This window comes from Musca domestica, unplaced genomic scaffold (assembly GCF_030504385.1).
Source record: "Musca domestica strain aabys unplaced genomic scaffold, Musca_domestica.polishedcontigs.V.1.1 28, whole genome shotgun sequence".
Taxonomy (NCBI): domain Eukaryota; kingdom Metazoa; phylum Arthropoda; class Insecta; order Diptera; family Muscidae; genus Musca; species Musca domestica.
The window spans coordinates 403,389-414,206 of record NW_026712293.1 but is presented as its reverse complement, the minus strand read 5'-3'; the positions used below and the strand labels follow the sequence as shown (position 1 = coordinate 414,206).

Sequence of the window (10,818 nt, the reverse complement as noted above, 5' to 3'; positions counted from 1 at the left end):
AATTTTGTGAATTTATATATATATATATATTTGCATATACCTCTAATGCAAAAACGCGCTATGTATTTTCAATTTCAATGAATTTTGAAATGTGTAATTGAATTTGGTACAAAAATATTTTGTGAATTTATATTTATATATTTGAATATACCTCTAATATATATTTTCGGTATCATGTATTTTATGCAACAAACACGCTATGTGTCTCCAATTTCAATGAAATTTTGAATGTGTAACGGAATTCGGTGCCAAATTATTTGTTAAATTACATTGATATCGTTTGGGCTTTGAGATTTGATATCGATCACACATTTATTTTTGATCGCTTTAGAACTTGAATTGAACTTGGAGGGTTTCTGGTGTTTTTATTTGCATATGCTTAGTCGAAATAAATACTACCTTCCAGAGAACGGCCTTGAAAGTCATAACCCACACCAAATTTAACTGATGAGCCGCTTAACCAACGGCAAAACGCGTTGCATAGTGGTGAGTGTGTGATAGTGTCTATCTGAGTTTCCTATTCTCTGCAAATTTCAGATATTTAAGCTCGTCTCGAAAGATAAATAAACACATAAATCATGAATATATGATACTTGCATTAACAATTCAACAGTAAAAAAATAACTTTTTTAAGATAGATTAGGACAGACAAACGTCTGTCCTTTATGTATTTTGTGAGTTTATCTAAATTCTTCCATTTTCCACAAATTATGCCATGCCATTGGAAAAATTTATACGTCCCTCTGACAGCTTAGTTGAATTCGAGGCTGGCCTGAACGACAAGCAGTCCCATCCCTTCTCCCAGTGTATTATAAAATCCCACAAGCAAGAAATGATGGGCATTTGGGTCGTTTTCTGCTAGCATACAAGCATATCTCATTTATATGGAGCTTGGAGTCGACGAACAAGGCGAATCAAAGGCGGACGATAGCCAATCTTCTTCCGAAATAGAACAATAAAATCCAAATACCGCAGTACGTGGGTGATATGTCCCAGTTCTCATCTCCGTCTTCTTCCATCACGATTCCAGCCCAACAATATGGTTTCCAACTTCCACTATGCGTAATTCCTGTTTTTAGTGGTGATTATCCTTCTTGGTCGACTTTTAGGGACATGTTCACCACGGTTTGTATCAAAACCCCAGTCCTAGCTCTGTGGAGAAATTATTTCATTTGGACATTGAGAACCCAATGAAATTTCCAAAAAAAATCCTTTAATAAAAACTTCGGAGTGGCCTGCAAGAATTTATGCTCCATTATGAGAATAAGAAGGTGCTCATTAACATACAGCTAAAATAAAGTTATTCGGTCTTCCTGTCATTCAAACCGAATCCAACACATTCATAAAGAATCTTCAATGTGATATCAAGTCATGCATATTTATTCTAAAGCTATATGATATTGACATATAGAGGTGCACCCAAGTTTCATATCCCATTCGCACACTGTGTGAGCAGACTTTAACGGACAAAGCTAATATACCAAAATGGTCAGAACTCCATTCGTTTTTTGACGAATCGTCAAAGAATATTCGAGTCTGTAACCGAGTTGCGACGTAAATCGTCATCCGGGACAAAGCCACACAAAATCCTTCCTCTTCAAAACATAGTTCAAAAACTATTAAATCATTTCGAACAATGTAGTTTAGTGCAAATGCAAGCTATGTCCGAAGGAATCCCACATCATACGAAAGTGTCCAAAATACTTATAGATGTATATTAATGAAAGGTTAAAAGAGATTAGAAAGTCATTTTTTTGTCTAAGCAGAACGACCTTGTTGTCTTGATCCTCAGATGGAGTTTTTTTTTACTAAGTATTTAATGAAGATATAACTAAAATGTATAGACTAATTCTTGACTAATACTTCCTTTCAGCGGTTCCTTCATCTTAGAAATCCCCAAGAATATATCGAGGATTTGAACTCAAAACGGTTGTTTGCGTAGCAAAGGGGAAAAGTGGAAATAGCACCAAAAAATAAAGGAAAAGAAACAAACAATTTTTAGTATTTTGTCCAATAGAAATATTGGATAGTTTTATTTAATTGAATATTGTTGTAGAACAATATTCTTACCTTTTTTAAAATGTTGCTGAGAAAGCTCGTTGTTGTTAATAGGACGTAATCCAAAAAACAAGTAAGTGTCAAACAACAACGAGCAAGCGAAGATGTCGCAAGTGGCGTTTTTAAAAAATGTCACTCGTTATAATTTGACAGTACGACTGTATGATGAATATCACACAGTCGTACACGAAAGTCCGTTACAAATTTGAAAACGGAGTAGACATTTAAATGAATATATTCTAGTGTAAACATTGCCGCCAGCCTTGCAACATCTTGCTATGTTGCAATTTAAATTAAGTACATAAATTATAAATTCATTTTACATTTTTTCTTATTTAAAATTCAGATTTCAATTTTATTATTCATTTTTTCCTTGTGTTGGTAATATTGCGCTCGCAGAGCAAGCGGCACATTGCCGCGCAATAAAAATGATCGATTGGCACGGGCGAGCTCTTCTGGCGAAAGTGTCCCAGCAAGAAATCACATTGGGCATGGACCCGACAAAACCCATCCAAAGATGGTAAGTTGGGCCCATGGGAATCCAGGGCTCGAGTATACCTGTGTCTTCATCACTTTAGGGTACACTTCGGCACCCAACACCACGGCGACTCGGGACGCTTTAAAGAATTGCGGATCCGCTAGCATCATACCTTGGTAGTGCTCCTTTATAGATTCCGAGGCAGATTGACTTGGGGACAAACGACGGGTTAAATTTGTAACCCGAGCGGATACCGACAATCGTTGGGCGGAGTCGAAGGTCGAGACCAGTGTGAACTGGGCAAACCGGTCGGACCCGACTGGGATGGAGTGCAGTCGCAATGACTTGACCAGCGTATTGCAGATTTGACTACTATCTGCACATGGGTCCAGCATTGCTCGGACGGGAATTATTTTTGTGGGGGAGACCAATTGAGCGACGATAGTTGGCCCTATTGTGATAATAGGTTGGATTGCCATGCTATGTAACGTAGTTACATGCGACGAGAAAGCGGACGGAGTACTTTGTACGGACGGACGTTTGTTGCTACGTGAAGACGTAGACGGACCATTATTATTAATATTATTTTTATTAATATTATTATTGTTATTTTTATTATTTGCATTTTTATTTTCATTATTATTATTATCTTTATTATAATTGTTTTTATTATTTTGTTGGGAAAATTGGGCAGAAGGATGGAGCAGGTTGTGATGCTTGCCCTTGCATTGCTTGCAGCCTGGATCTTTGCGGCAATCACGAAGTAAGTGGTCCGAGTCCAAACAATTGGAACAGCACAAGTGCTTGACCACGGTTCGGATCTTCTTATCCAAGCTGAGCCTCTTAAAACGCCCGCATTGCCGAAGATGGTGTTTTTGGTGACACCAACTACAGCTGCGCTTACTGGAACCCGTTGAGCCCGCAGTTGATTTCGGCGTCGCCACTGGATCTTTGCCGTCAGAGCGTCTATCTGAACCACCTAATGGTATTCCTCGTCGAGGAGTGGTGGGCGCAGACGACATCCCGGCCGTAGGCTGCATTGCTGCCTCAGGCTGAATTACAGCAGCACAAAGTGCGAGTGCAGGCTCACTGAGAGTAGGGGCAGCTTCAACTATGGTACCAGTGCAATCGGGAGCAAGTTCTATATCCGTGAGGGGAACCAAAACCATATCATCGACATCTCTTTCCTCATCTGACATGGGGACATCTTCCTCATAGTCAGGAAGAGTAGCGACCATCTTGTTTTGATTTTCCATGCTACGAGAAAAAAAATAAAGATGGCGAGGAAACAAACATCTAATTGGTCAAAGCGACCAGCTTAACCACCGGACGCCTCACAATGCCATTTTTAGTTTTTACGTCGGCGACACGTACGCGACCGTCTGTACCGGGAAAAACATTGATGACCCGACCTAATTTCCAGGATGTTGGAGATAATTGTTCTTGTCGAATTACTACTAAATCGTCCGTTTGTATATCGCGCTGAGGAAATTTCCATTTATAGCGTTTATGGAGACTTTTTAAATACTCTTCCTTCCACCGTAGGCAGAACTGTTGAGTAAGCGCCTTAAGTTTTCTATACCGATTGACGATATGCAAGGGAGATTCTTGTATTAGTGGTTCCGGAGGGGATAAAATAGGAGATCCTACCAAAAAATGACCTGGAGTTAAAGCCAAATAACTATCCAGACTATCGCTCATCGGACAAAGCGGTCGAGAATTTAAACAAGCTTCTATACGCGAGAGAACCGTAGAGAACTCTTCAAAAGTATATTTAATGTTTATAGCGTGTTTTCGAAAATGTTTTTTAAAACTATTCACCGCAGCTTCCCAGAGGCCGCCCATATGTGGGGCACCAGCCGGGATGAACTTCCACGAAAGCTCTTGATACTGGTATGCGGAACATACCCGATCGCGACTTTCATGAACAAGTGATTTGAATTCACGCTCAAATTCTCGAGAAGCACCAACGAAATTGGTGCCATTGTCAGAAAAGACAGTCTTAGGACATCCGCGTCGCGAAATGAACCTGTGAAATGCTGCTAGAAATGTTGTCGTCGACAAATCAGAGGCAGCTTCTAAATGTATTGCTTTCGTAGAAAAGCAAACAAAAACACAAACATAACCTTTCGTAATTTTACAGCAGCGACCAGTAAAGGATTTAAGGTCAAAAGGACCAGCAAAATCGACACCTGTAGTGGCAAATGGTCGCGTTATAGTTGTTCGTTCCGGGGGAAGAGCAGCCATAATCTGAGTACAAGCTTTTTTCTTTTCTAAAATGCAAGGTTTACAATTACTAATTACTTTGCGAATGAGTGAGGTTAATCTGGGAATCCAGTATTCACTGCGAATAAGACGCAACATTAATTGATTTCCACCGTGAATGGAAATTAAATGCATTTTCTCAACAAGAAGACGAGCGAATTTACAATGATAGGGAAGCAAAATAGGATGCCGTTCTGAGTATGAGAGAGTAGGTGATCGAACTAAACGTCCATTTAGCCTCATAACACCTGCATCATCCAGGAACGGATTCAAGGACAAAATCGAACTTTTTGAATTTAAGGACCTATTGTTAGATAAAGAAATATATTCTTCGGCATAATACGCTTTTTGAGCCAAAACAATAAGCCTTAATTTAATATTTTTCAGTTCGGAGCTCGAAGGAGCTTGTCCTTGAACAATATTTTGACCAGTAGAAGAAGGATGTATTTTGTAAAAGAATCTAAAAACGAATGAGACGACTCGTAAAGCCTTATCTAACGATGAAAAATTGTCTAAAACATCAACGAAATTTTCGAAGTAGGAAAAATGACTTTTAACCGCACGAATTTCTACATCCGTATCAAGAGCGGACAAGTCACGTAACCTCCATTCAGAACTGTTTAAACGGAGCCAATGTGGTCCGTACCACCAAATTTGTGAAGAAGCCAATTCAGCGGGCGTAAGTCCGCGACTTCCCAAATCAGCAGGATTATCTTCTGACGATACATGATGCCAAACATTTTGACCAACGTTGTCCTGTATCTTGGAGACCCTATTCGCAACAAAGGTTGACCAAGTTGACGGAATTTTCTTTAACCAAGATAGAACGATCGTAGAATCGGTCCAAAAGTAAGTTTTTGAAAATCTAATATCAATCTCAGCGATAATGGCTTTGAAGAGTTCGGAGGCCAAGACCGCACCACACAATTCTAGACGTGGAAGAGAAATCGACTTGATAGGAGCTACTTTAGTTTTACAGGACAACAAATGTGTAGAAATGTCACCATTGGAAGCAATATTACGAATGTATACCACCCCCGCATATGCCTTCTCTGAGGCATCAGAAAAAATATGAAGTTCGGCAGAGCAATCTGGAACATAATTGACCCATCGTGGAATTTGAATATAATTGACGTCCTGATACGTCTCAACGAATTTCTGCCAAGCACCCATTGTCGTAGACAGAAGAGAATCATCCCAATCGATGTGATCTAACCAAATGCGTTGCATTATAATTTTGGCTACAATTAGAACAGGTCCTAGCCACCCAATAGGATCAAACAATTTGGCAATAGTAGAAAGCACTTCTCGTTTAGTATATGTGGATTTTTTAGCAAGTGGTTTTACATTGAAATAAAATACATCTAGTTGAGCATTCCAACGAATGCCGAGAGGCTTAGAACTGCTGGCTTCAACAAAATCTAAAAGTTTAGTGTCTATTAGGTGTTCAGCTGGAAGACCTTCTAGTATAGAACGGTCATTAGAAGTCCATTTCCGCAACTCAAATTTAGCTGAAGATAGGACACGTATTAATTGGTCTCTAGAAAGATGCGCTGTTTCTAAGTTGTGATACCCTGTCAGTACGTCGTCGACGTACATGCATTTCCGCAGGATATGCGCTGCAAGAGGAAATTCATCTTCGGTGTCATCTGCTAACTGCAACAAAGTACGAATAGCTAGATATGGAGCACAATTTACTCCAAAGGTCACCGTTTTCAACTCAAAATCTTGAATAGGCTGGTCGGGAGAATCCCGGAAAAGAATACGCTGAAGAGGCGTTTGAGCTGAATCTACTAAAATTTGGCGATACATTTGAGTAATGTCGCAATTAAATACATATTTGAATACTCTCCATCTCAGTATGAGTAGAACTAGATCTATTTGAAGAGTCGGACCGACATAGAGCACATCATTCAAGCTTTTACCATTTGAAGTTTTATTAGAGGCATTAAAAACCACCCGTAATTTGGTAGTTTGTTTCTCTGGATTAATTACTGCATGGTGAGGCAAATAGCAAACCGTAGAGTTTGCGGAAGGGATTGAAACTGATCTCATGTGATCTAAATCTATATATTCCCTAACCACCCCATCATATATTTGTTTAATATTTGGTTTTTTAAGCAGAGAAGCCTCATTTCGAATGAATTGTCGTAGACAATTGGCTCTAGAATGGCCAAGATAAGGTTGACCAAATAATTCTGGTTTTATGGGAAGAGTGACAATATATCTGCCATTAGAATCCCTTCTAGTAGTGTTTTTATAATTTTCCTCACAGTATTTGTCGGCAGGAGACAAGATTGAGCGCTTTGGAACTTCTTCCAGTTCCCAAAATCGAAGAAGTGTCTTGTTAAGAGCATCTTCTTCAGAATATGCTATATTAGTAGAAAACACTCTGATGTTGCTAGGAGAAATGGGACCAGTAATGATCCAGCCGAACACAGTATTTTGCGCAATTAAAGAACCCAAAATATTAGATTGCATTCCCTGTAAGAGAATTTTAGGATAAATATCAGCACCTAATAACATATCAACTGGTCTGCAGTCGAATAATTGAGTGTCAGCCAAACGTAGATTTGGCAACCTGGAAGAAAATTCAGTACTAACCACAAAGGATGGAAGATTTCCAGAGATGGTAGGAACTACCAACGCTGTAATTTTCATAAGTACTGAACTATCTATGGATGAAGAAATACCAAAAGAACACAGTTTCCTCGACAATGTTGAAACAGTTTGATTAACACCTGAAACAGTTGCTTGAGTGGAAGTTGTAGAAATACCCAAACGCTGTTGTGATCTAGCAGAAATAAAGGATGCTTCAGAAGCAGGATCAATTAAGGCACGAGCTGGATACGTCATACCCTGGTGAACAATATTCACCATAGCTGTGCCCAAGAGAACCGTCCTATTTTGTGACGTATGAAACACCTGTCTATTTACGGAACTAGATTGTTGGCCAGAAGACGTAGATGGAAGATTCGGGTTAAAATTGGCAGTTTCTGGTAGACGAGGAGCAGGAGCAGAACCGGACGGGCCGTGAGAGGATGGTGGTACATTATTTGCAGATCTGGAAACTTGAAAAGCTTCCCGGTGTAGCAAAGTGTGATGTCTTCGATTACACTTAGCACAACTATGAGTGCTGCTACAATTTTTTACATCATGACCCCTGGAGAGGCAATTAATGCAACAATGATGACGTTTAACTATAGATAAACGATCTGAAAGAGAACGATTTCTGAACTCGGGACATGATCTTAAATGATGAGACTGCGATGGACATAACACACAAGTTTTTTCAGGAGACGAACGATTTGAATTGGCAGAATTAGTAGAACGAGAACTGGCAGCATTTGTAAAATGTGCCCGAACCTTTTTATTATCAACCTTCTTGGAATCAGCTATACCTTTGATATCTCTCAGGCAAGTTAATGTCTGAACTCTTTCCGTAAGAAAATTGTTCAGATCATTCCAAGATGATAGCGCTGACTTATTCTTGACGCTTTGTTCCCAGACACAAAAATACCAAAATTGGATCCCAACCGTCGGTTGGCACGTCATAAATAACCATAGCGGAGACACAACTATTAATTCCACGCTGCAAATTTTTCAAACCTGAACTTGACTCATTTTCAAGAACTGGAAGATCGAATAGAACTTTTAGTTGATTATTTACCAAAATACGCACATTATCATATGCTTCTTTCAAAGCTTTCCAGGCTAAATTGAAACTTTTATGCATCAATGGGAACTTAGAGACTATATCTCGAGCTTCGCCACTCGTTTTCTTAAGAAGGTGGCACAATTTTTCAATTTCGCTCAAGCGAGAATTGTTAATATAGACAGCTGAGAAGAAATCCCTAAAGGTGGGCCACGAAAGAAAGTCACCACTGAACACATCGATGTCACACGGAGGCAAATTAAGGCTATGAGTCAAGCTATCATTAAGTGAAATGCCATCCATGTCCCTATGACTAGAGGATTTTTGTGAAGCTTCAGAGATCGAATAGACATCATCTGCTAGAGGAGAATCTACACGGGGTGTAGATGGTGGCTGATTGGCATTAGAATGAGGAACAGACGTTTTAGACTTATTTTTAATTTCATCTACCTTTCTATTGATGGCAGACAACACTTGCAGAAAAGCTTTATAAGCGACATCATACTTACTGTCAGCTGAAGTGATGTCCTCTGCACATGCGTCTTCCGATGTTTGCAAATAGTTTAAACATTTATCAAATAACTGTTTCACCTTACTCCAAAGTTCTTTTGCTTCACTTCCTTGAATCTCAAGTGAATAGATATCAAGGTCTTCATCCCGTAGGTCAGAAAAGTTTGCAGAGAACTTGACTAGAGCGTCAGTTGCTCGGATGAAAAAGTCAAGAGGAGTAAGCGACATTTTAAAAAATTATTAAAAATCAAGAAAGCAAACAAAAATGAAGAAATTCTAAAAACTTTTAGCAAAAATGGATATAAATTTGTTTACAATTGAAAGGAAAAGCACTAATATGTGCAAATATGACGACAATCTTTTCCAAAATCTCTGATTTATTATAAATTCAACAATAAGAAGAACGTAATTCTTCGGAACTTGCCAAAAAAATGCAGAAAAAGTATTTAAATTGCGAATATGAAATTAATTCAACAACAATTTTTCTCAGTGTAGCGAAAAATACACTAAAATTTAACTCAATGTATTGGAGCGAACACAAATTTTTATAAATTTTAGAAAAATCTCGTAGAAGAATTAAAAAATCCTGCAAAAATAACCAAACTTTCACAAAAAATTAAGCTTTTTTTCTCAAAAATAGCAATTTTAGTTAAAAATGCCGATCATAGGGTGCACGGACTGTATGATGCACAAGTAGCGACAAGCAGTTAACAAAAAATTGCGAAATAAATTTCCAAAAGTTGAGAAAAAAAATAAAATATTTTATATATATTAATATATTATAAAATAATCGATAAATATTTTAAAAAAAATCGATATTACCGAATGTAGGGTGTACGAAAATTATTTAGTTGCGACACGCACCGAAATCTCCAAAAAAATTAAAAAAAAATCTATATATATTTTTCCACGAAAATATTTATTAAATTTTATTCTAATATCGTATTTTAAACTTTCGAAACGACCCCTCGTATATTAGCGCTTGTTGTGTCTGAGTGCGTATGTATGTGCCTACCAACGTAAGCAGCGATCGAGCATCAACTAGGCACTGCAGTGATGTGTTGTTGTTGTTATTTTATTTTTTTTTTTTTTTTGTGACCACTCAACGTTAGACGAATAGTCGTTGAAAGGTTGTTGCACTTTTCTCTTATTCTCTTTCGTTTCTATTTTATGTTTTTGGAAACTGCAAGACCAATCACTTATTCTTCTTTTTAGAATAATAACAACACAGATCACTGGAATAATAGTTGATGCGTTTTGTTGGTATTTTTTATTTTATTTTCGCGTAACGAAAAAATAAATATTTACATACATACGTATATTCGTTTATGAATATAAAGCACAAACAACAACACTGCGCGGCACTGTTTGGACGACCGTAGGTTAAGCGATATATTTTTTTTGGTTTTATTTTAAATTTATTTGAAAACTTTGCTCACTGATTTGCACTCTACGTACCTGCTTGTTATTTTTGTTGATGTTTGTGATGAGGAAATGTTGTTGTTTTGTTCTGCCAGTTGACGTAGTCAAACCTTTTGGAGAAAAAGAGCAGAATTCCTTATTATTTCTTGTTGCACTTATCCGGCTCGCAATGGACCAAATGTTTGCGTAGCAAAGGGGAAAAGTGGAAATAGCACCAAAAAATAAAGGGAAAGAAACAAACAATTTTTAGTATTTTGTCCAATAGAAATATTGGATAGTTTTATTTAATTGAATATTGTTGTAGAACAATATTCTTACCTTTTTTAAAATGTTGCTGAGAAAGCTCGTTGTTGTTAATAGGACGTAATCCAAAAAACAAGTAAGTGTCAAACAACAACGAGCAAGCGAAGATGTCGCAAGTGGCGTTTTT

The 10,818-nt window shown here is 37.9% G+C and overlaps 1 protein-coding gene across 1 annotated transcript; it reads right to left on the bottom strand.

The window, feature by feature from the left end:
- Positions 1 to 1,974: 1,974 nt before the first annotated feature.
- Positions 1,975 to 10,584, bottom strand: LOC131803272 (uncharacterized ENTR1 family protein-like). The gene is made up of 2 exons (XM_059124361.1): positions 10,425 to 10,584; positions 1,975 to 3,793 (listed from the first exon to the last, which is right to left on the bottom strand). The coding sequence occupies exon 2, from the start codon at positions 3,790 to 3,792 to the stop codon at positions 2,539 to 2,541; it is 1,254 nt and encodes a 417-aa protein (XP_058980344.1). The 5' UTR covers position 3,793; positions 10,425 to 10,584; the 3' UTR covers positions 1,975 to 2,538.
- Positions 10,585 to 10,818: the final 234 nt, after the last annotated feature.